Source organism: Nannospalax galili, unplaced genomic scaffold, assembly GCF_000622305.1.
Source record: "Nannospalax galili isolate Female #2095 unplaced genomic scaffold, S.galili_v1.0 scaffold684, whole genome shotgun sequence".
Classification (NCBI taxonomy): Eukaryota; Metazoa; Chordata; class Mammalia; order Rodentia; family Spalacidae; genus Nannospalax; species Nannospalax galili.
In genome coordinates, this window is record NW_008351729.1 from 324,173 (window position 1) to 345,687 (window position 21,515).

Genomic DNA, 21,515 nt, shown 5'->3' on the forward strand with positions numbered 1-21,515 from the left:
TTGAGGATTTTGCCCATATTGGAGAGAGAGAGGACCCTGGAGCTGATTTCTGATAGGGGCTCAGGTCTGCCTGCACCAGGGTTACCCGGAGGTTTTTTTAAAAAATATTTTATTATTTTTATTTTATGTGTATGAGTGTATTGCCTGCATGTATTTGAGCACACCCGTGTTGTGCAGTGCCACGGAGGTCAGAAGAGAGCTTCGGATTCCTCTGGAACTGGAGCTAAGGACAGTTTGTAGCCACCATGTGGGTGCTGGGAATTGAACATGGGTCCTCTGCAAGAATAGTCAGTGCTCTTAACTGTGGAGCCATCTCCCTAGCCACTCCCTGGAGGGTTTTATGTTTGTGGCGTCATGAGCTTGGGTTAACATGGGGCAAGTTGAGCGGCCCTTCTGTGAAGTGCTTGGGACCAGAAGTATGTGGAATTTGAGATATTTTAGGATATGTGAATATTTGCTTTTACATGATGAGATCCTGGATGGGGTACCCAAGTCTAAACATGAAGTCCACTGGAGTTTCATGCACACATAGTATGCACATTATACATAGCCTAAAGGCAGCTCGATACAGTATTCAGTGTACCCATGGTTTTACTGACATGAAGGCAGGTATGAAGCTTTCCACCTGGGGGAGGAGGGTTGCTGGAGCTTAGATAGTTTCAGATTTCAGAGTAGTTTGGATTTTCAGTTGAGGGGATATTCACCCCATATTGGCTTGAAACAGATAATTTATATAGATATTTTCCCCCTCAGGCGCATTATTTGACGCAGGCGCTAGTTCCTTAGGCACCTGCCCCATGACTGCTTCCGTCCCCTTGTCCATCCTAAGACCTGTCACTTAATTCTGGCGGTGAAGGATCTGTCTCTAGTGCTCTCTAATCTCCTTTTGGAATGATCTTTCTGTTCACCTGTCTGTTTTCTTTTCCTGTTTCCGCTCGTTCAGAAGGTCCATGCTCTGCCTTGAATTGTCACCTGAGGTGGCAGGGGAATCTGACGGCAGAACTGCATTTGGAAGTCTCTTTGTGGGACGATGACAACTGTGACTCTTCGGGAAAGGCAGGGTGCAGGATAGCTTGATGGCTTCCAAGTGGGTTGGTATGACCGGGGATCTTGCCTGCTTCATGGTGACGACAACTTTATCATCCACCTCTCCTTAGGGCATAGCTCCTGAGGAAGAAGCCTCCAGAAAGCCAGGGCTTTTATTGCCTTTGTTACTAGCTCCGCTCTGCAGTCTTAGAGGAAATAGCTCACCAGTTACTGACGGCGTTAGACCATCTGTCTAAATATGACTTTCCCTGCACGCCAGCAAGACCCTCCCTGTTTTCAGATTAACATTCTGTGATAAATGCTGTGCTTACTAGGCAAGAAGTCTTCAGTGTTAGATTGCATTCTTATTTTAATTTACCTGGGGGCAGAAGCAATAATGGCTTGTTTTTTTTTTTTAAAGAAAGAAAAGGAGAAGTTTCTAGCAAATAAAATGGCAAGAGTTGGGGCTGGAGCGATGGCTCGGTGGTTAATAGCACTGGCTGCTCTTGCAGAGGACTTGGGTTCAATTCCCAGCACCCACATAACAACTAACAGCTATCTGTGACCCCAGTTCTAGGGGAATCCAGTGCCCTCTTCTGACTTCCATGGGTATGGCATGACACGGGTATACTTATACACTTGCAGGCAGTACACATAAAATAAATACTAAAAAGGCACCAATTGGGAATGTGTAGAGAATAGCACAGTTGCTATATTTAGAAGACCTTCAGTACAGATGTCCTAACAGTTTTAAGACTCGGGTTCCCCTTGTCTTTAAACTTGGAGAGAGGCTTGATGTCTGTAATCTATTTCAAGGCATGGATAACATTTTACATTAAAAATCTGAGAATTTAATACAATGTACTTTGATCATATTCACCCCCCACTCTGCCTCCTAACTCCTCCCAGATCCACCCTCACCTCCATAACCCTCCCAACCTCTTGTCCCTTGTCCACTCTCTCTGTCTTCTAACTTCTTCTGTCTTCTGGGTTTGTGGGGCCGTCCACTGAAGTGTGGTCAGCCCACCAGGATCCACACCTTTAAAACAGACTCTTCCCTTCTCCAGAAGCCATCGCCTGTCCACCGTTCTTCAGCTAGGGATGGGGGCTTGTGCGTCCTTCCTGCCTCTGGGCTAGACTAATTGACTGACTTGGTGCTGAGCAGGTAGCCGCAGCCGCTGTGAGTTTATGAGTGCAGCAGACCTGCCATGTTGTATTACTTACCTTTCTGTCGCTGTGATAAAACACCATCACCAAGGCAACTTAAAAAAGGAAGAGTTTGGGGGCTTATGGTTCCAGAGGGATTGGAGACCATGATGGTGGGGGAGGATTGGCATCAGAGCGGCCAGAGCGGAGTGGTGAGCACTCACATCTTCAAGCAGGCACAGAAAACAGACAGACTTGAAAGGGGATATAGCCAAGCCCACCCCCAGTAACATGCTTCCTCCAGCAGGGCCACACTTCCTAACCCTCCCCAGACAGAGCTGGGGACAAAGTGTTCAAATACTTGGAGACTGTGGGGGCACATTCTCATTCGAACCACGTGTCCAGAAGACAGTATTTTCACCCTAGTCCTCCTTGACTCTGGCCATAGGTTACCTGCCTCCAGCATCATACCTCCACACGAAGACGCAGCACAGAGGCTTATAGAACGGCCTTCGCTGAAGACATATCTATGTATTTCTCCTTAGCAGCACCTCTTACCACTCGGGGTCTGACACTCGGCCCTTCTGTGCTCTGTCCACTCCACTTAGTCCTGCAGAACCTGAGTTTTAAAGAGCTAGCTAAAAATAAATGTGTGGGCACCCCCTTGCATCTGCTTTCTGATCTGAGTCCCTGCAAGGTTGACCAGCTTGCTTTTGGAGAGAACGCAGCAGTTAATGTTTCCAGTGGTAAGAGACTATCTTATATTGAAAACGTTCCTTTAAACTGAGTATTCGCTTTCAGAGCAGCAGAAATCCTATGAAATGTGCAGAGGGTGGTGTGGCCATTTGGGTGTCCGGGCCAAGGTTTCTCCTTTACCCACTGTACCCTGCAGAGTGCGTAGGAGATACAGCTTCCCCTGGTGGGGTGGTGGGAGCCACAGCTAGCCTCATTTTTCTTGGATTTAATCATTTGACTCTCTGAACGCCAGGCATGTCCTAGGCACATGTGAGGGACAGAGTCTGAAGGCAGTCTTGCCTCTCTTGGGTTTGCTTAGGTATGGGGCCAGACGTGCTGGCTTGAGGGGTCAGAGCAGGATGTGGCTCGAAGCACCTTCCCTTTCCAGGTACATCATCCAAGGCCCAATAGCTGTTCTGTCATGTATAAAATAGGGGTGATCGTGGCAGTCTTGAGTGCTTGTCAGAACATGGGGTCCTGCCCAGTGGTTTTGATGCTAAAATTAAGCTTCGCTTGCTTCAGTGTTTTTAATAGCTTTTACTCAGCCTCTCCTGGGTTCTGAAACATGGTGCTGGCTCCTGTGGACCAACCTGCCCCCAAGTGCCGGTGTTGGAAGTCATGCATAGTCATTACTGAGAATCCCTGGGCTGCCCTGCGCCCATTGGGCTTATTTCCTTTCTGTTTCAAAGTCCCTCCCACACACTTATAACATTGTAGCCTTATCCTTTAATTACTTACATAAGAAGTACCTCTTGGTTCTTCAGGAAAGACGCAGGAGGTGTGATGCACGATTTCATTATGTAAAGAGAATTAATGGTGCTGTGTTTTGACAACGCCAGCCTGCATGCACCTTGGGAAATAGCATAATTCTGAATAATTTGCTGAGTGTATTTTGGGATTGTGACATCTCTTTCTGCAGACATGACGCAAATCTGAGTAAATTGCAATTGATTTGATAACTGACAGTGTGAAGTTTTCTGCTTTTAAAGTTTCTGGGGCTGGCGAGATGGCTCAGTGGGTAAGAGCATTTGCTGTACAAGCATAAATTCAGTCTGGATCCCTCAGTGGAAAGAGAGAACTGACTTTTTAAGGACCCCACACACGCTCTGTGGGATTCATGTGCACATACGTTGCACACACACACATACACACTAATAATAATGAAGTAAAATTTAAATTTTCTCTGTTTATACTCATGAGGTAGAATGTTGAAGAGACTGAGGAGTGTGTGTTGAAAGTGTCCTTTCTTCCCCCGTCCCACACTGTCCTGATTCCTTCCCACAGAGACAACCACTCACTTGGTTTGAAATTGAAACCTGTTTAATTAAGGTTTGGGATTATTTGCCCTATGTATGTTGCCCTGTGCTTAACAGAGTGGTGAGAAGCAGGCTGCCAGGTCCTCGTGTGTACACAGGGGGGAATGTCAGTGCAGCCGGCCTGGGGAAGCCGGTGTGCATGTGGCATTGGAGTTTCTTGATGCGCACACCCATGTTCTCTTTCGTGTTCAGGGTGTGTACACAGGGGGAATGTCAGTGCAGCCGGCCTGGGGAAGCCGGTGTGCGTGTGGCATTGGAGTTTCTTGATGCGCACACCCATGTTCTCTTTCGTGTTCAGTTGCAGCATGAGAAGGCGGAGCTGGAGCAGCATCTGGAGCAGGAGCAGGAGTTTCAGGTCAACAAGCTGATGAAGAAGATTAAGAAGCTCGAGAACGACACCATATCCAAGCAGCTCACCTTGGAGCAGGTGAGCCCCCCTCACTCTCCCTCAAGTCAACCTTTCTGGTCTTCCCTCCCTCCATGGGGACCTCACTTGCAGTCTGAGCATTGGGAAGGCTACAGAGCCCCGTTCCTTCCATGTGCCTTCTCTCTCTTGAACCACAGTTAATTTTCAGGAGGTAAGCTGCGAGCTCCTTGATTTAGAACAGGAAATGTCAGGTTCCTTTTTTGCAAAGCAAAGGCGAAGGATATGTTTCACCACGGGATAGTTTGTGTGCAGGTTCCTACAACAGGGTTGTTGTGGACGGGCTTCTTGAAAGAGTTCTTTAGAAGAAGTGGTGCCATTTCTGTTCTTGGAATTTCAGTCTGCTTACATGAACAGACTTCTCAGCTGACCGTCTTGAGGTACTGGAGTGCTAGACTTGCATGACCTTCAGTTAGCTTTGCTCACGTCTCTGAGCCCCAGTTCTCCTTTTGTAAGCAGAACAGCAAAGACCGAATTCAGGAAGGGCATACTGGAGAGGACAACAGGTGGTACGTCGAAGCACAGGATCCATTTGTCTGACACCCTGATGTGGTTGTTTGTCTCTGGACCTGCCTTGGGAGTCCAGAATGGTTCTTGTCACACACAGCTGTGGCTGCTGTCATTGTCTCATTTGGGCTGGTGTGTCAGACTGCTGTCCCAGGTGGCCCTGGCCTTGTGAACTTGATGCCCTTTCTCATTCAGTACCCTGAAATTACATTTGCCCTAAGATAATTGATAGAAGGCCTCTGATGGTGTGTGGCTGTGCGGGCCACCATGGAGGAAAGATCACGTGGAGTAGGTCACCCTGCTCTTGGTCAGCGGCCCCTGACTGCGAAGGGCGATTCAGCTGAGGCTCTCCGGCCAGTGCCCTGGTCGCTCCCTCATCCACATCTTGTCTGTCGTCGCTCCCTATGCTGATTCGTTCACCCAGCACTCCAGCTCAAGTTTGCCTGAGTTGGAATTGGGATGGGGTGGAGCGTGTTCTCAGCCAATAATGACTTGTCATCCTGTTAGTCACAAATCATCCTACACAGAGGTATTAGAGGAAGAGCTGGTATTGGGTTTTGCTGAACTGTATGGTGTCTGTAAAACTCTTCATTTCTTCCATGTAAAACAAAATGAAAATCCAGTTTTCAAGCGTCGTTTATTTTATATATATGGCTATGCCTGATATATATCTGATATCTTCTGATAGATGATGGTAGATAGGTATAGGCATTGATCGTCTATATCATCTATCTCTGTCCATCTGCCATCTATCTCTAGAGTGCCTTATCTCTACATTCAGCTTTCAAGTTTAGGTACAGTATATAAGTTTAGACCATTCCCTTCCCCCATATGAAAGCATTCTGCTCCAGTGTTCACCTGCTGTAGATTAAAGCTGGAAAGTGTCCCAGGATAGACAAACATTCCCGTTTTCCTCAGGTTAAACCTTTGAGCATTCTTATTTAAGTCCCAGATGCAAGTACTGGGCATCAGTACTTTACCTGAAAGCGAACCAAGCAGCCTGGCAGAATGCTCTGTGTTGTTGGTGTGCAGATTTCCCTGGGTCGTAGCCTGTATGATCCTGGTTGCCAATATTTTAGCAGCTTCTGCCTAGTGTGTGCCCACAGGCTGTGGCTCCCTCCCCAGGCTTCAGTTGTGGCCACAAGGTGGAGATGGTGAACTAGCATCAGCAGGAAAGGGCTGTGACCTCACAGGCCCTGGGAGGGAAGGGAACCACTGCTGGACAGGCTCAGGACGCTGCAGGCTTCAGTAACTGAATCCCTTTAAAGAGGAGTCCAGACGCACATTCTGTCCACCATGTGAATGACTTTATGAACTTCCAGGCTTACTAGGAAAGAGGTTTCCACAAGGGAGCCTTGTGCTGGAGGTAAGCCCGAGACAAAGTATGTCAAGACTGTATTTTAATTAAAGTGGAGAAATTGAACATTGTGTAATTTTAGTCAGTGTTTGGTAGTTTTTCTCCCATAGAAACGTGTGTTTCTCTTGAGTTTCTGTGTGTGTGTCCTGAGCAGCCCTGTGGCCTTCCCAGAGTCCTGGTCTGTGTTATGTGAAGCACTGTGTTGTAGTTGAACATCGTGTTACACAGTATGTGCTGTGGTGTGCTGTGCATGGCATGTTATCGTCACAAAAGCAAAGGCATGCACTTTAGTCATACAGTAAAGCACGTTTCCATGTAGTTGCAGGGAAGTGTTCTGTGAGCCCCAGAGCCCCACATGCGTCATAGTTTTGTCAGCCTTGTCCTTAAGGATTGCTTTGGGCACAGGCCTGGAAAGCTGTCGTTGGCTGTCAGAAGACAGCACAGGGGAGTTCGGGGCCTGACGCGATGCGTTCATACCCGGCTCCTCTGCTCATTTGTTATTTTATTTTATGTGAGTGTGTTGCCTGCATGTATGTAGGTGCACCCATGTCGTGCAGTGTCTGCAGAGGTCAGAAGAGGGCATTGGATTCCCCTGGAACTGGAGTTTTAGATGGCTGTTAGCCACCATGTGAGTGCCGGAAACCAAACCTGAGTCTTCCGCAAAAGCAGCCAGGGCTCTTAACTGTGAGCCAGCTCTCCAGCCTCTCTTGTTGTTTTTGAGACAGGGTCTCACATCACTCAAGCTGACCTCAAATTCACTGTATAGCGGAGAGGACCTTGAACTTCTGGTCCTCCTACTGAGAGAAAGTGTTACAGGTGCATACCACCACACCACACGCAAGTTTCAAACCCAGGGATCAAGCCCAGGGCCTCGTACATACTAGCAAGAACTCTGCACCTGAGCTCCAGCAACCCCCCTCTTTTAAAAAAAATTTTTTTGGGGGGTTTTAAAGACAGGGTCTGCCTGTAACCCCAGCTGACGTGGAACTTGCTATGTAGACCAGGCTGGCCTTGAACTCACAAAGATCCACCTGCCTCTGCCTCTGCCTCTGGGCTGCTGGGATTAAAGGCATACAACACCATGCTCAGCCCTGCTTAATGTTTTAACTAGTGGTTGCATTCTCTCTCTCTCTGTCTCTTTCGTATACACACACTCACACACTCCACACACACGCCACACATACACACACGCATATCTTTTACAGTGATCTATCCTGATACACAGACACACACACCACACCCCACATACACACCCCACACATACACCACACACACCACACATACCACACACACTCCTCACACACTGCGCACACACACACACAACACACACATACCACACACCACACCCCCCCACACACACTCCACAGACCACACATATACACACACATACACCACACACACCAAACACACTCCTCACACACTGCGCACGCACACACACAACTCCACACACATACCACACCCCACACCCCGCCACACACACTCCACAGACCACACATATACACACACATACACCACACACACACTCCTCACACACTGCACACGCACACACAACTCCACACACATACCACACACCACATAGACACACTCCACACACACCGCACATACTCCACACACACACACACACTCTCTCTCCTATTGAGATATAACTCACAGATTACATAGCTCACCTAGTGTATTCGCAGCTGTGCGCCCATCACTACAGTTTTCGTCACTTCCGTGACATTGAGAAGAAAGCCTGCACCTCCACCTGCCCCTCCCACCCCCGCAAGCACTGCTCTGCCTACTGCACGTCTTCTGTTCTGGCCATTTCCATCCCAGTAGCATCAGGCGGCATGCGGCTTTTCATGACTGCTGCTTCTGGTGGCATAATGTATTTATTCACGTGGCTGCGTGTCTCCGCACTGCTCTCCTCTTTATGGTCAAATTAGGGCTGTATGTGGTTATACCACGTCTTATTTATCCACTCATCTGATGGACATTTGGGTTGTTTCTAGCTTTTGATTGTTGTGAATAATGTTTTACAAACATTTATGAGTAGTTTTAGAAACCACTTGTGTGGCCTCGTATGTAGTAGCAAAAATTACGGGTCACATGATAACTATTTAAAATTGTTGAGAAAATTATTAAATCATACTTCATGCTTAGTGGGTTGCTAAAACAAGGCCTTCTTACAGAGGCTCGTCCTGGCTATAATGTGTTTATTTGAAGGCGCAGCTTGGACTAAAGTTTTTTTTTTTAATTTTATTTATTATTTAATGTGTATGCATGTATTGCCTGCATGTAGGTAAGTGCACCCATGTAGTGCAGTGCCTGCACAGGTCAGAAGAGGCTGTTGGATCCCCTGGAACTGGATTTACAGACAGTCGTTAGCTGCCATGTGGGTGCTGGGATTCGAACTTTGTCTTCTTCAAGGACAACCAGTGTTCTTAACCACTGAGCCATCTCTCCACCCCCTTCCTGTTCTCTATAGGGCAGAACTTGCCTGGCCTTGATTTGTGCCTTACTGTCCGCCCTCAGGAGGCCTCACCTACCTCGCCCACTATGAGGCCTCTGCTGCCATTGATCATGTTAGTAGTTAGGCTTTCCTTGTCGCATGTTAACAAGCAGATGGCTTTTGTTTTGTTTTTTCCCTCTCTTAGACACAGAACCTGGGGAAGGCAACAGTCTGTGTAAGGTTTCTGGACTAAAGGCTTTGCAGCGTGTGGATTCATAGTTTTAAAGTTGAAAGGCCCTGATGTTGGGTGGGTGACTGCTGTCCTCAGACCTTGTGGGGACCTCAGACAGTAGGGGTCACGAGGAGGGTTAGGAGTAGGGGCATCAACTATACTTCCAGAATTTGTGGTACAACCTCTCCTTCCTCTTTCACCTGTCCAGAACTTTCTGCAAAGGACAGGGCTTTTAGGAATTGTTTCTGGATGACAAACAAGTTTGACCTGTCAGTGGCCTACACCGTCGTGATCCTTTCTCTGAGATGAAAATCGGAGAGATCCCAAGCGCTGTCCAGGGCACAGCTAGTGAACGGCAGGCCAGGGCCACGTCCTCAGGCTGTGTTCTGCACTGAGGAGAGGCCTAGCTGTTGAGGAAACAGAGGCAGTACTCTTTCTCTGGACTTCTGGGAACTCTCCATCTATCCTATCCAGACAGCCTGCTTAAGGTCCTAAGAGTTTATTTGGGATTTATTTCATGTTCTAAATACTTAATGCCAAAAGATAATTCATTAGCAGCTGGATGAGAGCGTGTTGGAATAGTAGAAATTGGGGAGGTCTTTGCTGTACACAGTACTAAGCTGGATTAGTCTAATAAGCTGGATTAGTCTGGCGCACATGCCTTTAGTGCCCTTAGAGACTTCTTCAACAAATGCTGGCCGCCATTGCCTGAGAATCCTTCCTGGGAGGTTTTTGCTCAAGCAGGTGGTCACTGAGCTTCTTACTTGGTATTCACATTTTCTTGGGTGACAGCAACAACATTTAGAACTTGGAATTTTTGCCTGTGCCTCAGTTCAGGTAATTGGATGGTGTGATCCTGCGTGAAGTCACATCTTTATCTTGTGACTGCTGTGTGTCATTGAGTCTCCCAAGAAAGATGACAAAAGGTTCCCAGCCTGGAGCCTGTTCCAGGATGGCAGCACCATGGTCAGCAGTGAAGGCAGTGCTGGGCAGGGTCCCATAGTGGAGGGACTCAGCCCCTAGCAGCAGAAGACCAAAAGCTACATGGGGACTGAGGCCAAACAGAAAGGCCCACCGCCTGGAGACGTCAAGAGTCCAGCCTCATTCAGGGAAGCAGGAATGTACCAAGAGTCAGGCAGCCCAAGGTGGCTATGGGAACCACACAGTGATGCTGAGAACAGAGACACTGGTGAAGATGGGAATGGATCCCTCCTCTTCCTCAGAGCCCTGGAGAGAGATGGACCCCGCAGTGTGATTTTTGAGGGCAGAAGTGTGTCGTGACTATGAGTTGTGCATCTGTCCCAAGGGTCAGCCAGGCTTCAGTGTTAAGGGTGCCTCACCTCAGTCACTAGTCATAGCAGGGAGGGGGGCTTAACAAGACCTTAGCTTCCAGGGACAGTGCCAAGTGACCCAAACATCCCAGGTCCTCAGCCCTTTACTGTTGCAGAAAACCAGACAGGCCGAGTTTGGCATGCTGAGTCTGAGTCCTCAGGACAAGAATTCATTTTCATTTATTGATTAATTTGGCAATTGCATATATGCCTAGAATGCATTCTCATTACTCTCTGCCCCATAGCCTCTTAGCCCCTTCCCATCCTTATTGCTGATCCCTCCTCACTACCAGCTTCTTCCTGTCAGCCCCATCCTCCCTCATCTTTACCAGTCCCTGTCCTAGATTTATGATTGTTCATTTTTTAAAAAATGAAGCAGAGAAATGTTTAGCACATTTTAAATTCTGTCAGAAGGAAGAGGAAGTTGAAGGTTTCCAGCTCCTGGAACAGTGGCTTTTGTGTTAGAAGATGCCAGTTAAGTCATGTAGAAAGTATCGGTTCACCATACAAACCAAACCGATAGCCCCTCAGCATTTAGTGACCAACGCTCATGCTTGTAGCGTGAGTCCACCAGCTTCCTTCAGCGGCTGCCTGGCCACCACCTGGTCGGCGTGTCCTTGTGATTGACACAGGGCGAATCGCCAGCCCGTGTTGAAGTTCTGTCTTTGTCCTATCTTTGTGTGGTTGGAGAACAAGGAATTTCTTAAATCTACAGATGTGAAGACAAGACAGTGTCTGGCTGGGCGTCCCTGAGTGCAGACCGCTGCCTTGCAGGTTCCGGGGCAGGAGGGATCTGAAGAAAGCGACGGCGTCTGCTGGGTGTGTGCTGTGTTCCGTGTGCCTTTCTGAAAGCAGGAAGAATAACTTCCTAGATCATTTCCTTGCATGAAGAAGATAAAATCTTACGACCTCCATGCAGGCTTTGAAACAGTTTCAAACACCAATCTCAAATCATGGAGTTTCCGAACTTTTGTCAAATGCAGCATTTGCATTGTAAATATAATCTCGTTTTCACAAGAAAATTTGTAAAACAAGTACAAAAATGAGTGAGAATGCGGATGCACAGCCTGAGCGACACGCACACACGCCCCGTCTGCTGCTCATGGCGCTTCTCTCTTCCCTCTCTCTGCTGAAGCAATGGTGTGTGTATCATCTTCAGCTTTGCAGAGCGGCCGGCCGGCATTGGATCACAGCAGATCCTGCAGGGTGTTTCACTTGTTTCAGAGTTTAGCCACAGCAGTTCCTGCTTCAGGAGAAGTGGGAAAGAAACGTCCAGCCACCACTGATGAATAATTGGGCTTTGGTGGCCTGGAGACAGGCAAACTAGGCTCAGTCCCTTCTCCCATGATGCCTCACAGTTCTCTGTAATTTCATTTGTTCTGTGATACGGAGCTGCTGGGATGTGGTCAAGTCAACTGAGAGGCCCTGAGAGGTCTCTAAGTGGAGATAGGAGATGGATGTGTGTCCTGCACTGCAGCGTGTGGCAGGACCCCCCCCCCCCCCCCCCCGCGCCCTGTGTGCTTCAGTTCAATCACATACAAAACTCAACTGTGGGCCATTCTGTTTGACCTTATTTTATATCATCAGGTGACATTTCCACACGCATCAGCTTGCACGGGTGGCATTATGTGATGGAAGGGTTAGCTTCACAGTGTCTGTCCTGGGTAGGAGAGGGGGCACCTGATCTCTGTCTAGCTCTGTCCACAGCCTACTCACACCCTGAAGGTCGAGACCTTAAAAAGGAAGGGACTCGAGCGAGGCTTTCCTAGTTGTTCATCTTGTGAAGTGCTCAGTCATTCTCCTTGGCAGAGCAGATGTAGGAAACAAATGAGTGACTCGGTAAATTCAGCATCACCACACAAGGAAGCTCCGTGAATTAGCAATGACAAGAAATGAGGAATAATTCCTTTTTTTTTTTTTTTTTTTTTTTTTTTTTTTTTTGAGACAGGGTCTCCCTATAGCCCCAGCTGTCCTGGAACTCACTATGTAGACCAGGCTGGCCTTGAACTCACAGCGATCTGCCTGCCTCTGCCTCCCAAGTACTGGGACTACAGGCATGCGCCACCACTCCCGGCTAATGATTCGTTTTTTTCATGGAAACTTCCAATTTGGATGTATCTCGAAGTTTCTTCAGTTTCATAATTGTGAAGAACATTGTTAAGGCTCACTGGCTAAGAGAGTTTGCCATCAAGCTTGGTGACCTGAGTTTGATGCCTGGAACTTACATGTTGGCAAGAGAGAACGACCTCCTGCAAGTTGTCCTCTGACCCCCATACCATTCCCCACCCCCAAATAAACACATGTAAAAACGTATTTGATACTGAACTCATGTGACTGTATGCTATAGATGTGATTTCTCTCCTAAGGACCTCTTGTCTGAGTTATTTTTCGTGTTTAAATTTTTTTTTAATTCGTGTGTGTGTGTTTGTGTGTCTACCTGTGTGTATGCATATGCGTGTGTATGTGCATGTGTGTGTGAGTGCTCAGGAGGCCAGAAGAGGACATTGGATTCTCCAGAGCTGGAGTTATATGCAATTGTGAGTTGCTATGTGGGTGGCTGGGAACAAAACCCACGTCCTCTGCGAGAATAAGTGCTCTTAACCAGTGCGCCATCTCTCCAGTGTCCCTTTTATTTTTTTATTGTATTTTATTTTGTATTTGTATCTGCCGTGTGTATGTGAGTGTCCAAAGAGGCCAGGAGAGTGTTGGATCTCCTGGAGTTAGAGTACAGATGGTTGTGAGCCGCCTGATGTAGGTATTGGAATCCTCTAGAAGAGCAAAAAGCTCTCTTAACCGCTGGGCCATCTTTTAGCCCCTCCGCTGAATTTTTTATGTAACTAAAGGCTATATACCCAGTGCTTTTAAGCCTGCTTCCCATCATTGGAAATTGTTTGGTTTAAAAAGAAGAGAGAAGATCCTGGAAAATTATTAACCAGCATGCAAATTAGCGTAATAATGCATTGATGTCAAAGTGAGGAGGTCCGGCCAGAAACCATTTCTCTGCCTTTTTTTTTTTTTTTTTTTTTTTTTTTTTTTTTTATACCCCAGGCCTTCCTTTAACTCACTATGTAGCTGAGGATGACCTTGAATTGCTGATCCTCTGGCTTCCACTTCCTGAGTGTTGAGGAATGTTGGGGTTACAGACCTGTGCCACGCCATGCCCCATTTACACAACACTGGGGATTGAACCCAGGACTTTGGGCACACATGACAAGCACTCTACCAACGGAGCCACAACTCCAGCTCCCTCATCTTTAGAAAGATTGGCATCTTCTTTTCCTGATTACTGTCTCTGACCCCTTGAGGACCACAGGCACACCCCTTACTAAATCCCGGCTCTTCTCAATGCTCCCTGGGCCCCCCATGTCCACGTGGAGCTGCACTTGACCCTGCATTGGGATTTTCACACATGCTTCCCAGGCAGTAGACGGGGAACAGGTGCACACAATGAGTTTTTCTCTGTGACATACATAGAGGAAGGAAGAGGCAAAGGTCAAGGCCTGGGCACTCCCTGCTCCCTGGTATTTGCATCCTGGTTCCTAGTGGGGGCCACACTCAGGTCAGCCTGTGCATCACCTGGCTGAGGGGCTGATCACTGTTAATCCAGGGCCTGCTGAATTCTGCTAGTTGTATATCAAGGCTTAGTCCCTCCACCCTACCCACACCCCAGAGCACGCTGTTCCCATTTCCAAGTGAGAGAGCCCAGAGTTGCTTTTTGGCTGGACGCTGAGCAGTTTGACAATCCTGGCTCACAGCCCATTTCTCACTCCCTGCTCTTTGGCCCAGGCTAGCTCTCAAGTGCTACTGAATACCAACTGTGGGGCTTAAAGGGACCTGGAGGAGGAGGCAAGGAGCTGAGGTTACCCAGTCCCATGGATGATGACAGTCAAAATCTAGAGCACCCTCTTTTTGCATCCTTTTGAGATAGGGTCTCATGTAGCCCAGGCTGGCCTCGAACTCACTATGTGGCTGTGGTTGACCTTGAACTTCTAATCCTCCTGCCTCCAGCTCTAGGGTGTTGGGATCACTGGCGTGGACTGCCACACCTGGTTCGCATCTTTGTGTGAAGGACCAGAGATGATAGGTTATTTTGTTTAGTACTTATGAAACTTTTACTAGGTAGGTACTGTTACCTTCTTTGCATGGCTGGAAAGGAGGCCCAGAGGTGCAGCTTGAGATCCAGTGGAGGCCTTTCCCTTTGAGTGCTGGCTCAGGGCTACAGTGTGAGGTATCTTTGCATAGTTGGGCTTGGAAAAGGAGTGAGGTACAGGGCAAGAGCCCCAAGAGCTGTGGGCTCTGAGCAGAGGAGAGATGAGATTCGTGTTCTAAAATACTATTATTGGCCACGGGGCTGAGAATCTTAGGGTTCAGGGCAGGAGCAGACATGCACCTGGAAGCCTCCGGTGTCTTCCTCGATCGCGCCCCACTTTGTTTCCTGAGCAAGGTCTCGCTACATCTGCAGTTTGCCAGCTTGGCTCTTCAGACTAGCCAACTTGCCCCGGTCTCCTCCTGCCTTTACCTGTGAACCCTGGGATCGCAGCACCTGGAAGCCTCCGGTGTCTTCCTCGATCGTGCCCCACTTTGTTTCCTGAGCAAGGTCTCGCTACATCTGCAGTTCAGCTTGGCTCTTCAGACTGGCCAACTTGCCCCGGTCTCCTCCTGCCTTTACCTGTGAACCCTGGGATCGCAGGTGCACCTCCATGCCTGCCCAGCTTTCCATGTAGATGCTGGGGATCCAGATCCTCATTCTTGCATCGTAAATGGTTTACCCACTGAGCTGCTCCCCACCTCCTTTGCACTTTTTTAGTTTTTTGAACTTACATTTTTTTGAGGGAGATCGCCCATGCGTCGAGATCTGAGGACGGCTTAGCGACATCAGTTCTCTCCTATGCGGGTCCTGGGGATCAAACTCCAGTTGTCATGCTTGGCAGCAAGCACCTTTATCACTGAACCATCTCACTGGCCCCCAGGGTCCCTGTAGTGCTTTTTAAGCCATGTCTTATAACAAACTTGGTGTCTGTTCTCGTTGGGAGGCCTTCGTTTAGTCTCCTTTTTTATGCCTAGATCAGTAAATGTCTCAGTTCTGACTGGCTGTTTTCCATATTTTGAGGGTTTGATGTTTGGAGTTCAGAATATATTTTCCTGCATTAGTGTTGATGAAATGGTCGTTAAAGCTTTGCAAATTGGCTGGAAAGATTTGGAAGTTTTGAGGGTTTGATGTTTGGAGTTCAGAATATATTTTCCTGCATTAGTGTTGATGAAATGGTCGTTAAAGCTTTGCAAATTGGCTGGAAAGACTAGGAAGCCAGAATTAATCCCACAGCTGCACTTGATATCACGACTGAGGTTCTCACTAAGCATTCGTTTCCCTTCACCGCATGCGTCAGAGTTCTTACTTTGTTTTGTTTTATTTTAATTTTGTTTCATTTCATTAAAATTTTTTTTATTTTATGTGTATGAGTGTATTGCCTGCATGTGTGTAAGTGCACCCATGTCATGCAGTGCCTGAGGAGATCAGAAGAGGGCATCGGATCCCCTGGAGCTGGAGTTATGGACGATTGTTAGCTGCTATGTGGGTGCTGGGAATTGAAGCCCAGTCCTCTGCAAGAGGAGCCAGTGCTCTTAACTGCAGAGCCATCTCTCCAGTCCCCTCATTTCATTTTTTGAGACAGGGTTTCCCTATATAGCTCAGGATAGCCTCATACTCTCATTCCCCGACCTCAGACCCTGAGTGCTGGTTACCCAGGGACCCCCACAGATGCTGAGCCCAAGATTCTAAGTGCTCGTTATCCATGGTTTTCCTGAGTTAAGTCACTTCAGACTCATGGTCTACCAGACACTGATTACCCTTTACAGATGAAGTCCTGTCTAGGAATTTCCCCAGACTTAAAATTAGCTATTGCTGGATCTGGGATTTGAACTCAGATATTTGACTCAAAGTTTATGATCATAACTACCTTGGGCTAGTGCCTTTGGGGGAGGAGGAAAGGGAGAAAGGGGGAAGGGGTGATGGGGGAGGGAGGTAGGGGACGAGGTCTGATTACAGAGGTCATTGACTGTGGGTTGACTTCTGTCTTGCAGAAGTGCTCTGTAGTTATAGGAAGTACTGTAATCTGGCGTCCAGTCATTTTCCTTTACACATTCATCTTTGTTTCGTTAGTTTGTATGTTTTGTCCCTGTAGCCCCAGCTGGCCTGGAACTTGGTATTTAGACCAGGGTGGCCTCGAACTCACAGAGATCTGCCTGCCTCTCCTCCCAAGTGCTGGGATTATGGTGTGCGCCACCACCAAGATCAGCTTCATTTCTTTCTTGATAAGCGCTACAGTGAAGTTTTGTGAGGGCAAAGGATTCTGAGTCCTTGGTACAGTGTTGCAGCTCCATTACCTGGGGTCTGACCTTGATGTTGCTTGAGTAATGCTCAGTATTGATTGATTCTGTGAATTTCTCACATTTGCTTCGTCTTACAGAATAGAATGCAGTTTGGGATTCCTTTTCCAATTACATATCTTCCCCCAAACCAAATCTCCCCTTTCTGAATCCTCACAGTAAACAGTGTGGTGACTCAATGTTTAGCATTCTGGGTCTTGTTTTCAATATTAGAATGTATTTATGTGCATCCATTAACCAGTGTATAGAACTGTTTGCAGAGCTTTGCAAGTTTTTTACATAGAAATGTATGTGTTGTGGTATTGTTACACTTGGACTGAGGAACAGATCTAGAAAAGTTCTGGTGCAGAGGGAAACAGAACATCTAGTTTCCGTCAGAGGAAAACTGTCCATGTGCCCTAAGTAAAATGGCAGCAGGAGGGGGATTCACCACCTCTGGGAACACACCTGCCGTGACTTTTTCAGTGGCTTTTTTTTTGGTCTTTTTGAGACAGGGTCTCCTTGTAGCCCCAGCTGGTCTGAAACTTGCTATGTAGACCAGGCTGGCCTTCATCTCAGAGATCTACCTGCCTCTGCTTTGGCCTCTGCCTCTGGAGTGCTGGGATTAAAAGTGTGCACCTGACTTTCAGTGACATAAGAGTCAGATGCACACTGGCTATGTCTTCAGTTTCTCCAAGTGAGGGGACCTTAATGCCTCGGGCAAAGCCCATCAACGAAGTCCAGTGCCTGCCAGTCTCAGTAGAATTGTTTCCTTTCCTTTAGTTGAGACGGGAGAAGATTGACCTTGAAAACACCTTGGAACAAGAGCAAGAGGCCCTGGTCAATCGGCTGTGGAAAAGGATGGACAAGCTGGAGGCCGAAAAACGGTGAGTTCAGTGCTGGTCCTGGGTGTGTGTGTGTGTGTGTGTGTGCGCGCGCGCGCGTGCGTGCGTGCGTGCGTGCGTGCGTGCGTGCACAGAGGACTCCATGGCTGTGCGTGTGCAGAGGACTCCATGGCTGTGTGTGTGCAGAGGACTCCATGACTGTGTGTGCAGAGGACTCCATGACTGTGTGTGCAGAGGACTCCATGACTGTGTGTGCAGAGGACTCCATGACTGTGTGTGCAGAGGACTCCATGGCTGTGTGTGTGCAGAGGACTCCATGGCTGTGTGTGTGCAGAGGACTCTACGGCTGTGGCTGGAGGGTTAACAGTGGGACACTTCTAACTCCTTAGGTGACACACACACAATCCTAACTTGTCAACAGAAATATATGTTGAACTCTTCCAGCTAGTCCCCTTTTCTTGGCTCTTCGTTTCACAATATTTCTTTTCATTTGTCATTACAGGGTCGCATCAGAACTATTCATGGTGCCATTGATCTCCTTCAGATAGTTTTTAAGGGTGGTTCTTTCCAAAGAAGTTAGGGGACACACACGCGCACACACACACTATTAATTTTTTTACATCTCAAGGATTTACTGAATTAGAAGATATTAATAGAAAAATTATCTGTTTTTAAGTCTCCTGTAAATAAATGCCTATAGACATTTAATACCTGTATGTTAACTATGAAATGTCCCATCAAACGTTCCAACTCCCTCGTGGAGGACACTGTCTGGCCCTTGGGTTGATCAGCAGGCAGATTGTGTGAGATGTATATATGGAGATAAATGTGGGTTTCATTTGAAGTTGTTTATTCCCTACACCAGAATCTTATTTACTACCTAGAGTCCTTTGCTTTGAGACTTTGGTTTGGAGGCATGTTCATAAGTTGTTTTGAGTTCTCTTAATAAATTTATAAATTACAGACGTACCACAGAGCTTTAAGAAAAGTGGAAATTAGATACATCTACAAGACATGCTCAAGTAATTGAGTCAGCACTATATTAGCAGTGTTAATAAACTGAGTTATGAGGACCTATTTTATACAACAATATAGGGTCCACTGTAATATGCATGTGTTCATTTTCTCCAGGGTCAGGTTACAAGTCTACCAATAATTCAATTTGCACTTGGACAAACTCATAGGGAAACAATTAACAATCAACCTCAGCTGCTTATTGAAGGGGATTAGAGAGCTGTTCCAGTCAGCCGGACTTTCCACAAGGCAGCTGGAGGTTTTATGTTATGACACCACGTTACTGAGATAAGCAACACGAAACAGGCATTTTGTAGGTAAAACACCGTGAATAGCAAGCAGATGTTTGTGTTTCACCCTAGCAGTAATTGGTAGAGAAGAGGACCACCAGTTACCAACCAAAAATTTTGACTTGGTTTGGTTTCCAACATTTTATCATTGGTCCATTCCTAAGCTAGCATTCACACAAGTTTTACAAGGCAAAATTTCAGAAGTAGAGTGTTTTTATATATTGGTTTGTTTTTATGTGTACCCATGCATGCAGTGCCCACGGAGGCCAGAAGAGGGCATTGGATCCCCTGTACCTAGCCTTATGACAGTTTGAGTTGCCATGTGGGTGCTGGGAACCAAATCCAGGTTCTCTGCAAGAGCAGCCAGTGCTCTTAACTGCTGATCCATCTCTCCAGCCCCAATGTTGAGTGTTTTTAAGTGACTAAATCCTCCAGGGCTATTTGTAGTCATTCCTAAGTTTGGCCAAAATGATGAGCAGAATTTTATTCCCTTCACCCCCTAAAATCAGTTTGCCAACCATTTAGTCAAAGTCTGAGTGTTTGCTGAATGCCAGGTATAAGACTCAGAAACGAGCGTTCAGTAGACTTTCAGTTGTGCTTACCTGCCCGTGGTCATTCAAAGGGGCAATGACTCAGTGGGAACAGCACTTGCTGCACAGGTAAAGACCTGAGTTCAGATCCACAGAACCCATGTGAAGTTGGACAGGGTCGTGCATGTCTGTAATTCCAGTGCGCCCCTATGGTGAGACAGGAGGTGGAGATGGAGTCCCCAGAAGCTCTCGCTGTCACAGTGTGGAAGGGAAGGGTTGACACCTGCATTGTCCTCTGTGACATGCATGCACTCTACTTACACACATGCGCAGCTGCGGGGGACGACACTACCCTTTTTGACCTTGATAAGAGCTGGTAAGGGTGACCAGGAGTGGCCATCAGACAGGCAGAGTAGTCCAGCAGTCCTACGGATTCCACAGACACCAGCTTGCTTTTAAACAGCCCTTAGCCAACATGTTGTTTAGTCTTTTAGAGGCTGTTGTTCATTGTTGGATTGTCTTCCTTTTCTATGAAGAATCCTGCAGGAGAAATTAGACCAGCCTGTCTCTGCCCCACCATCGCCTAGAGATATCTCCATGGAGATCGATTCCCCGGAAAACATGATGCGGCACATCAGGTTTCTGAAGAATGAAGTGGAGCGGCTGAAGCAGCAGCTGAGAGCTGCACAGCTGCAGCGTATGTGCCCAGCCTTCCGGCCGTTTGTTTATGTGTACCAAACCTGCCTTGTTACCTGTGCTCACTGAATTGCACAGATTCACGTCATCCTGGAGCATGTGTTCTGAAAAGGAGATTTTGTGGGGGAGGACCATCAATGTAGGTGCTTCCAGAGGATGGTTCTGGTCATTTCAGGAGGGAAACAGCAGAATCCCAGGTGTCTGTCTTCTGTTGCTATGGCAGTGGGGTTATTAGCTCACAGTCCAGGTCCACTGAGGCAGGGGCTTGAGGACTGGTCACATTGTGCTCATGGTCTAGAGCGGGGCATGGTGGATTGATGCATACCAGTGCTCAGTTGACTTTGTCTTTAAAACTATATCTAGATTTTAAATATTTACTTAAATATTTAAATGAGCGTAAGTGTATTGCTCACATGTATATAAGTGCAACCATGTTGTGCATTGCCCACAGAGGTCAGAAAAGGGTGTTGAATCCCCTGGAACTGGAGTTACAAATGGTTCTTAGCCACCATATAGGTGCGAGGAATCAAACCCAGGTCCTCTGCAAGAGCAGCCAGTGCTTTTAACCTCTGAGGAATCTCTCCAGCCCTAATTTTTATGAATTCTTTGAGAATTTCGTACATTGTATTTTGATCATGTTCATTTCTCACTCCTCTCTCAGATCCATCCCCTGCATCTCCCCCCCCAACTTCCTGTCCTCTTTTGTTTATTTTTAATAACTCACTGAGTTGGGACTGCCCATATTCTCCTGGGGATGGGGCCATCCACTGGAGCGAGGTTGACCTATCAGGCCACACCCTTAAAGAAAACTGGCAGGGACTGGTGCTTCCCACCCCGGTGCGCCAGAGTACACTGTGAGTGTAGTGAAGATGAAGTTCCCAGAGGCCCTTCTCCGGGTGGCTAGATCGTGTCAAGCTGACAGTGAACACTGATCATCACACCAAGTCACAGTCTAAAGTCACATCCTCTCAGACTGTGCTAACCAGACCAGGGCAGGCGAGCTCTCTGCAGTGTTGGGGTATTAAGGCTATTAAGGGAGGGGAGGAGAGTGTTTGCCTTCCTCGCTACTGAATTTAATCTTAGCTTGACATTTGTGCATGGTGTTTGAAGAATGAATGCTTTTTGAATTTATACTTAATATTTTAGAAAAGGCCAAGATGTTGAGTTGGAAATCAGTGACCCTGGGTTTCTGAACCCTTGGTGAGACCCCTCTGCATATTTTTTTTTCGGGGGGGGGGGCGGGGGGGGGGTCTGTCTGTCCTCGGG

General features: G+C 47.4%; 1 protein-coding gene across 1 annotated transcript in view; it reads left to right on the top strand.

Annotated features, from left to right (window-relative positions):
• Ccdc6 (coiled-coil domain containing 6) overlaps positions 1 to 21,515 on the top strand; it is a 112,659-nt gene that overhangs the window by 68,847 nt on the left and 22,297 nt on the right. The window contains exons 3-5 of the mRNA XM_008848778.2: positions 4,522 to 4,650; positions 17,658 to 17,761; positions 20,090 to 20,250. Coding sequence (XP_008847000.1) covers positions 4,522 to 4,650; positions 17,658 to 17,761; positions 20,090 to 20,250 — 394 coding nt within the window. The remainder of the gene's footprint in view (positions 1 to 4,521; positions 4,651 to 17,657; positions 17,762 to 20,089; positions 20,251 to 21,515) is intronic.